The sequence below is a fragment of the Neopelma chrysocephalum genome, unplaced genomic scaffold (genome assembly GCF_003984885.1).
Source record: "Neopelma chrysocephalum unplaced genomic scaffold, ASM398488v2 Primary Assembly neopelma1_182, whole genome shotgun sequence".
Lineage (NCBI taxonomy): Eukaryota > Metazoa > Chordata > Aves > Passeriformes > Pipridae > Neopelma > Neopelma chrysocephalum.
Genome location: NW_020897844.1, coordinates 100,226 through 118,353, shown reverse-complemented (window position 1 = coordinate 118,353; position 18,128 = coordinate 100,226). Strand labels below are relative to the sequence as shown.

Sequence of the window (18,128 nt, the reverse complement as noted above, 5' to 3'; positions counted from 1 at the left end):
TTAACGCAGCCGGAAAGGTGCTTTCCCTCCCCGCCGGCGGACGGTGAGCTTGAAGGGACCTCGATTGTTATTTGGGGACAGAGCAGGACAGCGGTGGTGGGAGCTCCCCCCGGGGCTGTTACTGTGTGCGAAGTCTCAGCGCGGGCCCGGCTCCTGCCCCCCCGGTTGCCCCTCGGGAAGCCCGCGGTGGCCCAGGGCATGTGCGCTCGGCAGGGAGAGCAGGCGGAGGAACCCCACCCCAGCCCCCCAATCGCGGCCACCCGTGAAGTGCTCGCCCGAAAATAAGATGCAGAGGCCACATGTGCTCTATAGAATGTATTATAAATTATACCATGCATCCATTAACAAAATATACAAAGCTGACAGAAATATATCTTAAGCCTGAGCGTACAGCATCTAAACCCTAGTAAAAAGTGACCTAAAGGAAACAGCATCTCACACTTGACATTTCAATCTGCAATAAAAGTGTTCCTCCTCAGATGTTTTAGTGTTGTTAATTTATAAAACACATTAACATTCCAATTACGAAGGTACACACAGAGAGAACATGGGTCCTGCTGAGCCTGACAGATCCAAGCAAATAACCACACTACACTTCAAAGTGTCACCAGCTTCTGCATTGCATCCCTGCCCTTTCCTCCTCCTCGTTCTAGACTTGGCATTAGTCAAAATATACTCAAAACAGCACATCCAAGTTAAAGTGGGGAAAGTTACAGAAGGATCTTTAACTGGTCCACAGCACACAGTTGTACCGATGTACAGAGATGGGAAACACTGCAAAATAGTTCTACTGTATTTCAAAATAAACATTTAAGAGTGTATCTTCCACAATCTATAAAAATAGGTTTAAAACAAAAGTGGTATGATACATTTGTTTTCTTGAACTATTTTAATGGTCTCTCTATGGGTTACTAAGTCTTTTAAAAAATTCCTACTGATAACGTGGTCAGTCACAATACTGACACCACTTCAGCTACATTGTGACAAAACAGAACACTTTAGTTTGAAGCAGGGGCAATATAAAGTATTTTAGGATCAATGGTCTCCTACACTGTCACCTACAGAGGGACTGAACTCTGAGGAATTATCTATGGATACCCCACTGCACAGCAGTGTCTGGTGCTCATTTCTTGTGATTCTTCAGAATCAAATCTCTCTCAGCACATTTATAAGGGAATTCTTAGATTTCCAGATTAAATATGGGCATCTAAAACAAAATCCTTACAAGAAAATTGGATCCTACAAATGTGGCTATGGAAACACAGAAGCAGCTAGAACCATCAGAGGAGACTGTACACTTGAAAGTGCTTAAGTTAATGCATTTTTCAAACTCTAAATTAAAGTTACCCAATCCCTGCCTCAAGCACTCTTCCCATTACTAAACATTACCAGAATTTGTACTCCAATTCAGGTCTGAGTTTCTACACATTCTTGAACTTTCTACATGGTATTAACAGAGTAAGACATTTGCACTATACTGAAAAAAAGATAAAGGTCATATTTTTAATATTTTTATAAAGAGTCTTTAAAGTTTCTTAGAAAGGCCTTTCCTACCCTTACACTCCATTTTTAACAAAATATTTTATGTAGGTTATACTTTTCTGTTAGAGATCTGGTTTGCACTATCATTACTAGAGCTGGTTCAATTGCTGGTGGTAAATTCATTCTCCTGCTTCATTCTGCTACAAGAAAAAACAACTTCCCTGGTATTCATCAGTATAACTGCAGTTACACTTTTAGACTAGATTCAAGATGGCTTTTGTCTATGAATAACTTCTTTTTCTAAGAATAATTTGTAAGGTTTAAGTCTGTTACAATACTATCATGCATTGGAAAACCAATTACTAAATCATCAGAAGAAACAACTTGCTAGTTTTGGGCATCTCTTGTAAATTCGTCAGGACTACGTTTTGCAACAGTATTTTACACTTATTTCTATTCCAAAGCTAGTCAAAAGTCAACAAAAATGTCCAGCTGCCTAAAAAAAGATTTTACAAACAGTAAAAGGGGAAGCTCTCATCTGGGTGCAAGTTTAGTTCTACAGGATTCCCTGATAAAAGGATTCGGTCTGAAATTAGAGACTTAAAGACTATCCATTTAACTATGAGGTTCAAATTACAATTGAAATTCTGGTGTCCAGTTCAAGAGATGCCATGACAAGGGCTGTTTGACATTTCCTTGAGAAAAAAAAAAAAGAGTCAAAACCTCAAAGAAAAGCCAAAGTTTTAATCACACCTCCAAACAGAAAGCAGCTGAGGAGCAGCCTGCTCCTGTTGTAGTGTTTAATGAGAGTTTACTCAATGAAGACGATTCCTCCCCTCCACCAGGCAGGTTCAGCATCTACTGCTGTACCAGTCACTGTTACTGATCTGAAGTAATTCAGTTACCACTTGAATCATATTATTGTTGTGTTTCTTCAGCAGCCTCAGGTTTAACTGCCTGTCACAGAATCCCATCTCACACAGACTGGACAGCAGAGTGGCAGTCTGCTCTTCTGTAGCTGCAGGTTGCTGAAAACAAAAGATAGTAAGATCAGCTGAAAAAAGATAATTTATTATACTGGAATAGAATTGAGCACAGAGACCCTTTTGGCCCCAATTAAGCCAATTATATTCCCTTTCACTGCTCACTTACAAAGGTGAGTTACTACTCTTACATGATGCTACAAGAGAAATGCTTCCATCCTCATGGCATGGATTTCCCAGTCTGCTGGGCACAACATACCTCAAAGGGATGCCATCAAGCTTAATATTTTATTCTTACATGAAGTCCTATATAGAATATTGTACATTTATAATGCACAGCTATAAATTTAAGGGTGTGACTCTATGAACAGCATACAGGAAAGACATTTACCTGCTCAATAATGGGTGGTCCAGCAAATAATGCCTTGTAGGCAGAAGCAGCAACAGACAAAGCTCCTTTGACAAGTTCTCCTGCAATGCTGCTTCCTTGAGGGTACCTGTGGAGAGGCCAGGTCTTACTTTAGGGTCAGTTTGTTTCAGCAAAATGCAAATCTCTGCCTGTTGATGTGCCAGCTGTTGGAGAGAACAGCCCCTGACCCACAGGAATCAGCACTGAGCTATGCAGGAAGCTCATTCCTTTGTGGGTTTATGCTTTCCATAAAGTGACCTTTTGTAAAGAGTTAAGTATTCTCACCTAGAAGAGAACATCCATGCAAGAAAGCTGTGCACTGACACATCCATTCAGGCCAGAGAAACTTACATTTGTTTTCCATAAATTCTAAGTCACTTAATATTCTGCTCAATGTTTTGCCTTATTCCTCCAGTCTCAGTATCTTAAGACACTCAACTTTTTAGCTAACTTACAAACCACCATTTTAAGCATTCTGAGATTTTCCAGAAAACAAACTCCACAGAATTTTAGAAGGATTTGGCTTGAGCTCTTGAAAAACTTTTGCTTGCCAATTCTGCATCCTTTAGATCTGTGTCCAAGTAGAAACCAAGATCTTATTAAAACACAGCATTATAAAATTCAGCATATTTCCTTTAAGAAGGGAGGCCTTTCTCCAAACTAATGTCTACACGAAGTCTGTAAGCCAGTGCTTTTTCCTAGGTGCCTAATTTAGCAGTACTCAGTTTAAAACAGTGTTTGTGAAGTCACAGCTTTAGCATCATTACCTTGGGTATTCTGAGAACTTCTGTTTACTAGGGGGAAATTCAGAACATCCTGGACCATGACTGTCTTCACCACTGGGTTCTGGAAAAGGAATCAAAAATGTCAACAGGTCCAGTTAATGAGAAGCTGGAGAGATGCAGCTCATATACATAAATGGAAAGGAGTGGGACTCAGCATAACAAGACATCAAATTCAATACTAGGCATAAGGAACAGGTGATAGCAATAGGATGCACTCTCCATTAAGTACTGTCAATACCTTCTCTTCGTATTTGATTATGAGGAACAGAAGAGATATTCTCTGAAGCTGATATGTTTAGTTCTTGGAAGATATGATCCTGAAGAGGTGCAAAATTCCTGAAAACATAAGGCAAAAAAAATTACTTTTACTACTTCTATTCTACATGTACATACATAGGTAAGTCAAGATCAACAGACAAAAAAAAAAACTTCACATGGTCCCTTCTCTCCCTGTCTTGCACTACTAAAGTCAGTGAGTTAAAAAGTTGCAGAATTAAAGGACATTCATCCCAGTATATGACAAGACTTTCGTTACAACGATTTCTGTTTGGACACTGAACTTAAACACAAGACCCTGCAGACTCTACACCAACACCAGCATCCTCATTTCATTCTTGTGCCCAAAGCATACCTTTGTGTCTGGGGTGAGGTGTCCACAGTCTCTGGGGTCAGTGGTACTGCAGCCAGTGTTTGGGAAGCCGACAAAATGTCACTGACCCTGTGGATCTGTGGCTGGCTTCCCACTTCGGGGCTCTCTGCTCCTGGTTCAGGTTCTCCTGTCTTTTCCAAACTGGGCTGAGAAAGAGCTGAACTATACATGGACTCGCCTAAAGGCCGACTTGTGTCAAAGCACTCAGGGAGAACAATGATATAATCCTCTGATGAAGCAGAGGAGCCTTGACTCTGAACATCATCTTTATCTTCCTCTTCATCACCATTGTCAGTACCATTACAGGGGCTCGTGCTCTCAGCAGATGGTGGAAGGTCCCCTTCCTTCCCTAAGGAAAAAAAGTCAGGTATTACCATTATCCATTTTGTGTGGACAACAGAGACAGCACTGTCCCAGCTGCAAGAGACGAGTATTTAGAAACAACTGTAAATCTTTGCTGACGTTATTAATGGTATAATTTGCTTTGTCTGTTGGGGGGAGGGTATAGTGTGAAAGAGTAAGGGATCTTAGTGTTAAGTCTATACAAATACACTGGTGCTATTAATGCTTAAAATAAAAACAGGAATAAGAGCTATACAGGGAACTTAAAACTGTAGTTTTCAGCACCTAAATTACATACATTAGAAACAGGTCAGAAATAGTTATATGTAATGACTTCAAGCTACACATACAGAATATGGAGGCACCAGTCATGCCTAACATATGAGCACTTATTATATATGGAACCTTTATGTCTCAATTTCACATTTTAGAAAAGCAGCTGTTCAATTAGGTGCTTGTTCAGAGTACTGACACCAATTTTCTGATGTAATGATTCTCTCTGTGTAATGAGGATCAATTTCCTAGAACAGCCAGATGGTTTTATCCCTTTTTTTTTGTAGCCTTTATTACAGCTTCATCTTAAATTCAAATTTATTTTACTTACCACAGTAATTTTCCGTAATTAGCTCTGACTGATGAATCTTTGCTTCCTTTTTGGAAGTGGAATTAGTATTTATCATAGGAGATTCTTCATTTATCATATTGCAGCTGAAGGTGTCTTGCAATGTTTGTAAAGAGTCTAATAAAACAATCAGGAAAAACAATTTAATGTTATCACCACCTGAGCTGAGCAATCTGTGTCTCATGTCTGACTCCAAACAAGTCAAATCAGAGAAGGCAGCTGACAGTACTTACTCTGAAGGATTTTATTTTTTTTTTGTGGAGGCTTGTGGTCAGGTGCAGCATCCAGGGTCAGAGACCGAATTACAGTTTCACAGACAAACTGAGTCCCACTCATATCTTCTTCCCCTTCCTCCTGGTTCAATGCATGCTCAGCTTTTGCCTTCACCATGGAAGAGTCCACAGGAAGACAGTCTTCTGCCACTCCTTGGGAAGGGAAATGTAACAGATTTTACTACCATCACAAGGCAATGTAACTATAAGAAGAATTTTTTAGGCTAACCATGGCTAATATTGACTCTGCGTGTTAATTCTTTCTAAAAATTGAAAGATTTTTGAATTCAGTTCAAGTTGAAGGTCAAAGTGATTGAGAAGCATAGGGGGCCACACCTGGAGTGTTTTGAGTACAGCCTAGTCTATAAAGGGTAAATTGTTAACTCTCCCAACAATTCTAGTGGCCAGAAAAATTAAGAAAAGCATTTGAAAGGACTTTTTACAAGGGCATGTGGTAATAGAACAACAGGAAATGGATTTAGACTCAAGAAGGGTACATTTAGATTAGATATTAGGCAGAAGTTCTTCCCTGTGAGGGTGATGAGGCCCTTGCACAGGTTGCCCAGAGAAGCTGTGGCTGCCCCATCCCTGGAAGTGTCCAAGGCCAGGTTGGACAGGGCCAAGAGCAACCTGGGATAGTGGAAGGTGTCCCTGCCTGTGGTAGGAGGGTGGTTAGAACTGGATGATCTTTAAGGTCCCTTCCAACCCAAACCATTCCGTGATTCTATGAGTTGTACTTCTGAATCTACATATGTTATGCTCCAACCTCTACATTCAGGAGAGTAGCATCAGGCTACAGGTTTATGAGCCAAACAATCATTTGTTTTTCCAAAGAAAGGAAAGACAGTAGTTAGAATTCTTTTTAGACATCAGGTCTGCTGACTGCACAGAAGTGACAATATCCTCCCTTCACCCCCAAGCTCCCCAGGACTACTGCTTACCAGGAACTAGTTTAAATCCACTCCCCTCATTCTCCTCCTCTATCTGACCTAAGCCAGGTTTCTCCAGCAAGGGGCTGTCATGTGGCAAAGGGGACATGCATGGAGTCATGTCTGAAAAACACAGGGAGCAAAGATAATTGGCACTAAGGGAGTAGGAGCCTCCAGGTGTTAACATTTTAAGAAGTTATTCTTTTTAAGGGACTGAAGAAACTCAAGTTATTTTGCAAGATAATCTGGTGAAATAAACAACTAACTTTGCATGACACTGCCACTGGTTGTGCAAAGAAAGTGGCAGCATTCATCAACATCTGCAATGTTATGGTCTTGGGGATATGAAGGTGAAAAGAAGCCAATACTGAAAAATGCAAAGGATAGCTGTCTGTGCTCAAGACAGAACACAGCATACAAGAGCCTTACCAACAGGAGTATTGTGTGGCACTCGCTCCAATTCCTGCACAATATTAATGTCCAGCAGCTCAAAGGACAGCAAATCCTACATGAAGAAACACCACACAAGTTTTCATCAGCAAACCCTAAAATGGAATCGTATCTGTACTTGGCAGCAGAGATCCCACTTGGTACAAATAACATTTTGTTCCTCAGAGGGCAGTTTTCCCACAACATACACCCATGTCACAGGATGTGGTGCACAAATCAGGGCAGCAAGAGATAAAGCTAAGAACTCCCTTATTAGGGGCCAGAAAAAGACTCAAGGCTGACTCTTTTTTGAGAATCTTAATCTGTCCTGCACATACCTTTCACATAGTGACAGTCCCTGATACCAATTAAAAGAAAACAGCTCTGCCATATATAATGCAATACACTCTTTCTGAAAGTAGAGTGGCCAGTTCAGAGCTCAGAAGCTTTATTCTTATGGATGTCTAAATACCCAGACATCAAACCTGAGATGGTTTGCTTTATCTCTATCTGAATTTCAGCACTTTACCTGTGCAGTGAGGAGATCAACAGATGGGATGTAAAATTCTCTCTCACTTGGCAGATTTTTGATCTTTAAAGGAATAGTTGGCAGAGATACTTCAGCCTGCTCTGTCATTTCACCCATCAGTTGAGCACCTGCTTCTGTTTTTAAGGAAGCATCCTGCAAAAACAAAAAAACAGTGTCTCAGAAGCCCCTTAGGCAGACAGTAAATAAAATATTAGATAAAATGTAAAGCCTGAATTTTTGTAAGCACTCAAGTAACTTGAAAGAGATTTAAAATAACTCATTTTAGAGGCCAGAAGGACAATATCAAAGAAAGAAATTCTGCAGTGTTTCAGTTCAAAGAACTAGACAAATAGCTAAAGCAGACTGATAACTAATCTCATGCCTGTCAAAAAGAATAACCATTTTAGAACTTATAAATGCAATATATCTTGCATTTCTTTCTTATTAAAAGTAGAATTTAAAAGCAAACAACTAAAAGAATCCCCTCAAATAGTTAGTAACACTATGCCAAACAATACACAATGCTCCTTCTCCCAGGTAATTCACAACTTCCCCAATACCAGGTGAGTGACTTGCCTGTTTGGTGTTGGAATCGTTACTCTTCTGACAGGAATCAGAATCCTTCCAATCACTTTCTGGATAGTCAGCAGCTGGAGAGGGATCCACAACAATACTGCACCAGATCCTTGGCCCAAACTGTTCCCCTCTGTGTGACAGTCTCCAGTGAGAAGTGTAAGTTCCTTCTATATTAGGAGCTACAAACTCAACTGAAACAGTTCCCACTTGTCCTGATGGAAGGGATGGCACTACCACATCTTTTTTCTCAGAAGATGCCAAGGTCAGATTTCCCCACATAAGTTTCAGCTGAAATATACAACAGAAAAAGCCAAAAATTAACTTTATGAGCTCCCCTGCAGTGCCAGTAGTAAGAAGCAGAGTTCCTCTGCTGAAGGGCCTTGGAGATACCAGACACAGAGAAGTCTGGCTGCTGGTAAAGATCCTCACATCAGCCACTATCATCACACAGAAGATATCCCCATCTTTCAACATGAATGCAGTCACTCACAGAACAAAGGTTTCTGGAGGTCAGAAAAGCAACAGACCAGCTGTAAACAGGGACAAACTGAACCATTATCACATGGGGGACATATTATTAATGGGAAACATGCAAAGTGCTTTCCTCCTAAAGTCTGCACTTGTAAAGAGTACCTAGACAGCTCATTGTCCCAGAATTCCCAGCTTGTGAATCAACAGGCCAAAGGAAATCCTAAATGGGTCCCCACAGAGAACTCACATGTAAATATTATCTTCCAGAACTATTTTAGTGTGTAAAAGTAATAGCAAAGGCAAGATACCTTTGTGTCTGAGCTCCATTCCACGTTGCCAGTATTTTTCATTCGCCAGTGTTTGATAAATTTTGTTCCTGGTTGCAAGTGAGTACCATCAGGCAAATTCTCATCCACAAATACTGCACTTAGTGTTGGGACAATTGCTTGGAAGGGTTGATTAGGACTCCTGAGATTGAGGAAACAACAAAAAATACACCAAAACTGAAGAAGTTCAGCTGCCAATAACGTTAATCTGACTTTTAAATGCCCTAAATAGAAGGGATTAATTAAAGAGACTAAAACTATACAAGTTTTACACTGTACATTCATAAACCCAAAGGGAATAGGAAATGCAAAGTGACTGCCTGCAAACACTGCTGTCTAATGAACCTCAGCCTAAGAGCACACAAAGAAAAAAAGAGCATTGAACATCATAAGTACACAGAATGTACTTGACCTTATGCAGACACACTTAATAAAGCTGGAAGATACAGACTTTTTAAAAACTGGCAGCAATGTTCATTTTCTCTGTATGCACATGCATGTGTATCTAATCCTAGGCACTCCCCTTCCTCCTAAACCTAGATAAATCAGTAAGTTTCTGCTAATAACCACCAGTAACTTTCTTCCTTCTCCTGGGAGAGCTCCTCCCAATTAAAAACACTCCACCTAGCAAATAAAAAATTCTCACAGGATCCAATGACAAATCATACTTTAAATGAGCAACTTCATAACCTTCCTTCACTTTAAATTGGCCTCATCACAAAATGTCAGACAGCACAACTACCAGATGCTCAGTTAACAACATCTCTTACAGGAAGGTGTTAGGTTGGAGACTCTCAGATTTCAGAGTAGGTGAGCTGCTCGTTTCCAGTACATGGACAGAGTTCCACAGATGAATTTTCCTGTGCAATTTTAGCTGCTTTTTGAGCTCTCGGACCTCTGCTTTTCGCTGTTTCTTTTCTGCTCGTAATCTTTGCTTCTCTGCCTTCAGAAATCTTTTGTCCATCTGTTTCTGGAGCCTGCAGAGAGAATAAGACACTATTATAATACACTGAATTGGCCAGAATTTAGCTTTAGTCAGCAGAGTCTTAGTCTCAAGGGAACACTTCAGGAAATGTCTCAGGCTTCTAGACCAGATACCAAATAATTTCCAGAGAACATCCTCATAGTTGCTTGTGGAACTAGTTTGAGTGGTCTCAGTGAAAGAGCAAAGACAAATACAGAGTCCTCAAAGAAAAAGCAAGCTTTCAAAGTTTGCTATGAATCCATGACACAAAAGTCTGTATTTTCTATGTTATTATTAAAAATAATAATAAAGATTTGTGACTCAGGCCCTTTAAAAGTATGTAGCTATTTTGAGCTACACACAATAAAGTTTGAGTACCATTTCTTGTTATCTCTAAAATAAAAGCTGAACATCAACCTCAATACAGGTGTTTCCACTTGCTATCAGGACAATCTTGTCAGGTACTGGCAGGTGGGGTTTTTTTACCTGACTTGCTCCAGAGTGGCAGGAAGGCGTGGTGGGAGCTCTGCAGGGCTGTAATTCTCAGCAATGCAGAGGACGGGTCTGCGCAGCTTTAACAAGACGTGGTTTGGATCATGGGCGTATGTTCCTGCTTCACACTCTTCACAGATATTGTAGGCTGGACAAAGGCTGCAAAGCAGAAGAGACAGAATGTTACCAAGAGGCAAAGAATTTCTGCAGAGAAACAACTCTGTATCACACTAACACTGCCCAAACAACAGCACCTGGTTGTCCAACTTATACATCGATATTTGGAGCCATCTGGAATATCTAGATGATTCTCTCTCTTCTGGGCAAAATGCAACACAGTCCCCACTTCCTTCTTGAACACACATTGAAAAAAAATTGATGCTTCCTTTAGCAAAATGACTAAAATTGTTGCTACGAAGGATAGAACATTTTACTGAAATCCAATGCCAGCACCACACTTATGAAAATACAGAGGCTAAGTCAACAAGTACTCAGGGATGCAAAGCAGATGGTCCTACAGGAACAGGACTGATAAAAAACAGGCTCTCACCTCCTGTCAGCAAGAAAAAAAAAATGCATCCAAAGAAAAACTCTGTTATGATTTCATCCACTGTTTCTGCCTAGTCCCAAAATGCTTACCTTTACAGCAGTTGCCTCATTTGAATAAACCCTCACTTTTAAACACCTCATTTAAGACATTCATCAATACCTATTTCATATTATTAAACTGACAAGCCAGATCATTGAAAAAAAGCATGATCTGCCTTAGTTTCATTGACTCTCAGAGCCAAACAAAGCATTACTGTAAGCTGGTGGTACAAGGTTTGCTTTTTTGCTTAGTTAACCAAGCAAAACATTTTCCTTTGCAGTTACTGCATCTTACGTGCAAATAATGTAAAGAGTGATGGTGAATAGAGCAGGTGTTAAAAAGTTCTCTCACTTTAACAATCACCTTTGCTCAGAATAGTATTAATCTTGCTTTTATGCAGATGAAGTCTAGTCACCACAGGAGACGTTGGTGAGACACATACTGACACTCTGAAAGGTACAGCGGGCTGCTGGTTAGAGATCTAGAGTCCATGACCCCAAGACAGTTCCTGAGACTCACCCACAGACCCTACCTGACAGGTTTGCCACATTCCCATGGCACTGTACCTGCACTGGTAGCGCACCCCGATGATCCGGGCCTGGCAGTTGCAGCAGGAGATCAACCAGTCACACGGGCTGCTGGGGCTGCCGGGCCCCAACGGGCTCTCCAGAGGGGGAGGTGCTGCTGCAGCCGAGCTCTCAGCAAAGTCTGCAGGCTGATTGCTATGAACAAGCTTCTCATACAGCTTCTGCTCCAGCTTCTCAACAGTCTCCTTAACTACTTGTTCCCTGAACTAGAAAGAAATTGAAGTGGTCATGGACGAGACCCACCCGCACGGTTTGAAAAGTTGCGTTACGTTTTCTCAAGTCTCACAACCCGTAAGTCAGTAGTTCAGAACCCACTTCCCATACACCCAGCACATTCTACAGGAAATTAAACAAGTATCCCATTCCAGAGGATTTTTACTTTAGAAAATACCAGACCAGAGCTTTTAAAAAGGCAAGTTTAAAATCACATACTTGTGCTTACAACATTAAGGTTCTTCTTCCATAACCTTGCATGAAGGGAAGGAAACTCATCTCCAAAACAATTATCACAACTCCCAAACCCTTCTGGAGTCTCTACCATTAAATTCTGATTTGTCTATGAGAGATGTTTTAGACATAACCATGAAATTCCCCTATCTTTAGTTCGTATTAAAAGGTGGCAAAGAAAGAAAGGAAACTCTAGAAAATAAAGCTTAAGGATAAATGCACATACTATTGTACACTGAACCTTTTAGTTTCAAGAACTCGCTAGCTAATGAATTCTTAAGTGATGGTATCAAACTGCTTCTTAGTGATGTTTATTAGCTATTCAAAACAAGTTAACAACCACATCTTAATTGTTGGTTATTGTCAATGGCTTCCTGGAAGTATTTTCTCAACGTGAACAGTCAAGAAAAACAAGGTCATCAAATGCTCTGCTTTCAATCACAGGAAACCATTTCTATTGCCCCATTGAAACTGGACAATCAAGAGTGTACAACAGCAACACTACTCCTATTGCATACTCTTCCATGATGAGGGGTCTGGAATTCCTAGGGCTGTCTGGATTCTATCATGGGAGCAACTTAAAACTACACTCAAAACTAATCAAATGCATAAACCAAACAATCCACTTTTCACAAGGGGCATGGATCAAGCTGTGCTTGCAGCAACTGTGTTGAGATGTCTAGAGTTAGGCATCACAAGGAACTCTTCCACCCACAACTTCTTATGCATTTCTTTAGGAATACCAACACTTGCAAGACAATGCACTTACTGTTTCCAAGTAGCTTGTAAACCATTCTGGAGGATTTTCACTTGTGCTTCCTGTTTGTGTCTGATTTAACTTCTGCTGGGGAGAAAACCAAACCAAACAAACAAAAAAGCATGCAAAGTTGAAAAAAACATCCTCAACACAGCAAGTTAACCACTGAAATAACTCTCAAGTGTCTATATAAAAAAAATTTTAAAGTTCTTCAGAAAACAGTGGAGAAGCAACACAAGGTAACCACTGACATTTTCCTGAAAGATTTCTGCTTCATTGGCACTTGAGTGTAACTACACACCAAATCCAAAGTAGTCAAGTATACCAGAAGTTATTAGAAGGCAATGAGGGCTTCAGGAGACCAATTACTTTGTTTATCAAAATATTTAAGAATGGTCAACATGAAAGCATCTGTATTTCTACAACACCTGTATTTCTAAAGGCAGCATCAAACTATCCTCTTAAAAATTCAAACTATTTGGTGAGCTTCAGTGGGTGCAAGTAGCTGAAAACAGAGACCAACCTCTGAACTCAGTTTTGATGTATGGGTAAAGAGGATAATAAGTCCATAAACTGAATTACACTTACTAATTCTTTGTTTTAATTAATACATAATGCAGCTCTAGCTCCTACCTGAACAGTCAGCTCCTTGTCATCTTTTAATCCTTCCTGTAATCCCTGAGCTAGCATGGAATAGCATAAAAGAGGTTTCTTCTCATCTTTCAGAAGCATCAGCTTTTCTGTCACAGTTTTTTCAGGTACTTGCAAAGCATGAGCAGGGTTTTTTTCATAGGCATTCATCTGAAGTTGATTTCCTTGTTTAACTGCAATCTAAATAAACAGTACACACATACACCACATTTTCCACTTTCAATCAGCATACAAAATCTGTAAAAATACAGCACTGCACTACATCAGAGAGAACAGGGAAAAGATGGGGAAAGACTAACAGACAAAAAGAAAACAAAGATGCCAAGGTAGAGTCAACTGATATTCTACTTCTTAAAGGTTACCAGTATGCTTATTAAAAGGTTTATTACATGGCAAAGGATAATAATGCAGATATCCTACAGGAATTTTTCAACCTAAAATAAAGTGTTCACATGTGCCATTAAATAACAGATTCTGTCCAGGAATTTATGATTATTTTCAAATTATCAGATTTTAAATCCAGACCATGAGCAAAAAGTTCCAAAAGCATTACTAATGTAAAACTGAAATGCAAAGGAATGCAATTTAATTTTGTCTACATAAAATTAACTGCTTCTAAAGTAACTAAGCATTGACACTAATAGAATTTTCAATGTTTTACTCTGGCAGTAGAGTCTGTGTGACAAGATTTTTGAAGGGATCCACAAGAGCCCAGTATCTCCAAATATGGGATTACTGTTTAAGAAAGTCAGTCACTTCAGATATTCAAGCTATTGTCCTAAGCTAGAAAACTGAGCTATTCAGATCTCCATGGGCCAGGTAATGCTGGTATTTTCTTAGCAACATCAATCTTCATTGGAGAACAATGAATATATTGAAAAAGTCAAAGAGAGCATTTACCTTCAGAGCTTCTTCATATTCCTCTAAAGAAAAAGAGAAAAATGTGAATTTTCCCTACCTCAAACAGATACAAATTTAGCACACAGTATTTAGGGAGTCTTACACATAAGAAGTCTTCACTACCTTCTGTAAATTCTTTTAAAGTAGTGCTACTGAAAGAAAAAAATTGTATATACAGCAACAAGCACACCTTCTCACAGCTAAGAGCTGCAGCATTCCATTAATTTAGCCATATCCAATTTGTTCCTACAGATCAAAAACTCCTTCCTTTGGGAAGAATTTGATGCCCAATGATATATAAAATACAAAAATCAAAAAGCAAGCATTCTCAAGTGCTTCTCCAAAAACCATGAACAATGGTTGGGGTCTGTTTCTTGATTTCACTTCAATAAAGCAGCAGCTCACCTTTGCTATTCACAGAGACCTGCAAAGAAAAATAACAGTGAGTTATACAGACATATTTTTGCAATTCTCTTAAAATTAACACACTTCCAGAATAAAAGTACCTTTATTTGGAGTTTCCAAAACACCACTCCAAATGCAGATACTCATTTATCCATTCTGCACACAGAAGTTACCAATACAAGAAGCTATTTAATGCCTACAGTATTGCCTGATTCTGAACAAGGTTTAGTCAGTTTGACCAGTGTTTCAAAGAGAGCTTTCACAGATGCATCTATATATTTATACAAGACACAGGCTGGAAAATAAGGGGAGAATCTTTCCCTGAAAGGTTGCTGGGACCATCTTGACATTTCCCCTTAGAGGAAAAAAAATAACTACAGGGACTCCATCTCTGCAATTTAGTAGAGCCATAACCTAAGCAGTGGAAGATGGGGTTTGCAAAAGGTCCATTGTGTCTAAGAATTACATTTTCCCCTGAACCTCTAGACAAACAGAAAGAACATGAGAGGGTGAGGCTGTGCCAAGCAGGAAGTTACTCAACAAGGACAACTAAAAGTAACCAATTTGTTTTCTGAGTCAGTAATCTGCTTGGAGATTACAGCAATTGCATAAAGCAAGCAGAGGATTTGAGTACACCAGATCACTGAAGCAAACATATGCTAATGACAGGGGACCTACATTTTCCAGAGGAAGGAGTGTAGATTGAAGGGAAAGGGCTTTACCATGGCTGCAAACACCAGTAGTTACAACTATCTTATTCTCATAAAAAGAAAAATCAAGTTCCTCAACAGAAACATCCCTCCCTCAGAACTGTTTCAATAAGGTGGAAAAAAGAAAAGCAGCACCTTCTAAAAAGGTATTTTAAAATATGTATGCTGCATTAAGAGTAAAACCACAAGACTAACAGCTATTTTCTTATTAAAGGGACAAACCACCCCCATCCCCTGATCTGCACAAGAGATGCTCCTGAAGGACCCACTACAAATTATTGTGAGGCAGAAAGGTTCCCAGCAGTCATTTTCTGGTTGACCTGTTGGGAGGGTAGGGTGGCAGGTATTTTACCTCATCATTATCCTCATCAATGTATTTGATCTGAATGTTGTCCAGGTCAAATGAAACTTTAACCTGTAATGAAAACAAATGAACACAAAACCACAATGAGACAGGACTACAGTGTCCTCAGTTAAACGTGATTATTAATTGAGAGTAATATTATAATCCTTCCACCCCTCCCTTCAGTTTCCCAACTGAAGCAAAGACTGTTTTACCAAATCCATTCCTCTGTAGTTGAATCACTCTCCCTGGTGCCTTCCCTCCAACCGTTACTAACTTTTCCTAATGAAAACAACAAATTCATTTCTTTCATGTTGCACCTCCCCTAGTTAATGTTTACTCCAAAACAAATAATAATAACCTTCCCATTCTGAGAGGACAAGCTCAGGGTTAATAAACTCAGTCATAGTAAACACTACAAAACGTGAAGGCTAAGGCAAACAATCCCCAAACACCACCTTTTACATTGAAAAGCACCTGGAATACAGCTCACACAGGTGATCAGCCTTTTTTTAGCCTATTGGAATTTGGAGAATAAAGTTGAGCAGCTATTTTGCATTTTACATTATCAGGGCAGAGTGAACAGCATCAAATGAACCATAAATGAAGGCAGATGTTTCCATATGCTGAGCAAGTCTCCACAGCTCCTGGACAGTTTTGTAGCAGGTACCTACACAAGCTGTATCTCTCCCAGCAGAAACTCTCTGAAAGACTTGACATGTTCTGCCAGCCCAGACCTCACAGAACACCTCAGCTGACAGAGGTTGTTGGGACTTACATAGCACCACTGGACACATGGACACAGCCACACACATTCTGCCATGGACATGCTACAGGCAGGCTCTTCCAGCAACATATCCCAAATTTTGGGACTGCAGTGAGAGAACAGACTCAGCTTATCAAGAAGAAACTGTGGTCTGTACCTACACTGTGTAGTACTACAGATTGTTCCCCTAAAACTCAAACCAGAATGAGAGATCGGGTTATCCCTTACAAACACATTCAATAAAATATTAAAACATAGGAAAGACAGAGTTTAACTGATACTCTCTTCAAACAGTAACTCACACAACAGGGAGAACCCACGGTATTGCCCTGGTTAGGGAAGCATTACTGTAATAGAACACCACACCTTCAACAAACACACCCTCAGACTACCTAAGATTAAGGGCAACATGGTGCTTACACACTAATCTGCTTCCAGCTTTGATGCAAGCAGGATTCTGACTAGCTCAGACATTCCTGCAGGGTCTACTTGCCACTAAGTATTTTAAGACTGAACTAGTGCCTCTTCTAGAGGACTGAAACACAACAAATGAAGATGTTACATTTCAAGCTTTGAACTTGAGTAATTCACAAAGCAAGAGCCTCCTGCACTCTGGAAAATGATAGCTAGAAGAGTTGAAAGAGAGAAAATAAAATAGTGACAAGACCTCTTAAGGTTCAACTTTAAAAGTAAGCTAAAAAAACAGAACGGTTGTTACAGATTGAATAATAATTTAAAAAAAAAAATCACACCAGCTTCATAACAGCCAAGGGAATGCTTACAATGCAATTTTAGCCTCAGCCAGGAATTCTCACTAAATAGGGTAAAAACAAGCATCCAAACAAAAGCTTTTGACTATACCAAGAGTACATCCAGAATTTCATAAGCAACTGTCTATCCACACGTGGCCCAGTCAGACACTGTTCTGTCCAAACTGGCACACACAGAGCTCCTAGAAGCAAGGGGCCAAAAACGTATTAGTGATTCGGTACCCCAGAAAGCACAGACACATCTTCAGAAAAGCAACAGACGCACATTACTTCACCATAACTACTTCAATGAGTAAAAGAACGAGAGATAAGAGGAACAGAGTGTACTTTACAGAGGGGTACAAGGCCAAAACCAGCCGTCCATACCTGTGGAAATGGGCAAAGAACACAACTAAAGCCACCTGCTCTCACAGGAAAAAAAAGGACCCATAAGAATCTTTTTCCGAAACAGGTTTTTCGGGTCACTCTAAGCACACAGCAGGAGTTAAAAGCTAAAAGAAAACCCAAGATTGCAGCAGTACGAACCACCAGTGCTGAGAGCCTGGGAAACGGGGGACGGGGCTTTGAAAGGCGCGGGAGAAGATGCCGGGCCCTCGGAGAGCCACTGGCACGGTCAGCACCTCACCAAGGCGGCTCGCCACGGCTGCAACCCCCCCTTCCCCACCTCCCGCGGCCGGGCCGCGCTCACCATGGCCTCCACATCGGCCCACGTCGTGTGCGCCGGGTCCGACACGAGGAAGCTGCGGGTGTCGCCGCGGCAGGAGACGCGGAGGGTCACCGGGGGCTCCATCGCGCGCTCCCGCGGGCCCAGGGGCAGCGCCGGCCGCCGGCCCGACCAGCCCAACATGGCGGCCCGAAGGGTGGTCGGCCCCACGCCCTCCGCGCAGCGCTATTGGCTGCCCCGCCTGACACTCATCCCGCTCGCCAACCTGATTGGCCGGGG

General features: G+C 40.7%; 1 protein-coding gene across 5 annotated transcripts; it reads right to left on the bottom strand.

Annotated features, from left to right (window-relative positions):
- Positions 1–300: 300 nt before the first annotated feature.
- On the bottom strand, positions 301–18,026 carry NBR1 (NBR1, autophagy cargo receptor). Of its 5 annotated transcripts, none has more exons than XM_027702274.1 (21): positions 17,874–18,025; positions 15,659–15,721; positions 14,597–14,615; positions 14,192–14,214; positions 13,274–13,471; positions 12,653–12,727; positions 11,416–11,642; positions 10,255–10,419; positions 9,575–9,781; positions 8,787–8,946; positions 8,008–8,295; positions 7,432–7,584; positions 6,903–6,978; positions 6,486–6,596; positions 5,506–5,697; positions 5,255–5,389; positions 4,291–4,657; positions 3,898–3,995; positions 3,642–3,720; positions 2,857–2,962; positions 301–2,510 (listed from the first exon to the last, which is right to left on the bottom strand). In XM_027702274.1, the coding sequence occupies exons 1-21, from the start codon at positions 17,973–17,975 to the stop codon at positions 2,334–2,336; spliced, it is 3,021 nt and encodes a 1,006-aa protein (XP_027558075.1). In that variant the 5' UTR covers positions 17,976–18,025; the 3' UTR covers positions 301–2,333. The 5 variants fall into 5 exon arrangements, with proteins under 5 accessions (XP_027558075.1, XP_027558076.1, XP_027558077.1 ...); XM_027702275.1 differs by having other exon boundaries at positions 12,653–12,724; positions 17,874–18,024; XM_027702276.1 differs by lacking the exon at positions 17,874–18,025 and adding an exon at positions 15,876–15,977.
- Positions 18,027–18,128: the final 102 nt, after the last annotated feature.

What these genes read in the sequence shown, in the direction of transcription:
- NBR1 (XM_027702274.1), bottom strand. Translation starts at nt 17,975, where the DNA reads ATGGAGCCCCCGGTGACCCTCCGCGTCTCCTGCCGCGGCGACACCCGC. An exon ending in GGGGTGCGCTACCAGTGCAG is followed by an intron (nt 10,420 to 11,415) that starts GTACAGTGCCAT and finishes TCTGCTTTGCAG; the next exon opens with CCTTTGTCCAGCCTACAATA. An exon ending in GCCACTCTGGAGCAAGTCAG is followed by an intron (nt 9,782 to 10,254) that starts GTAAAAAAACCC and finishes TTCTCTCTGCAG; the next exon opens with GCTCCAGAAACAGATGGACA.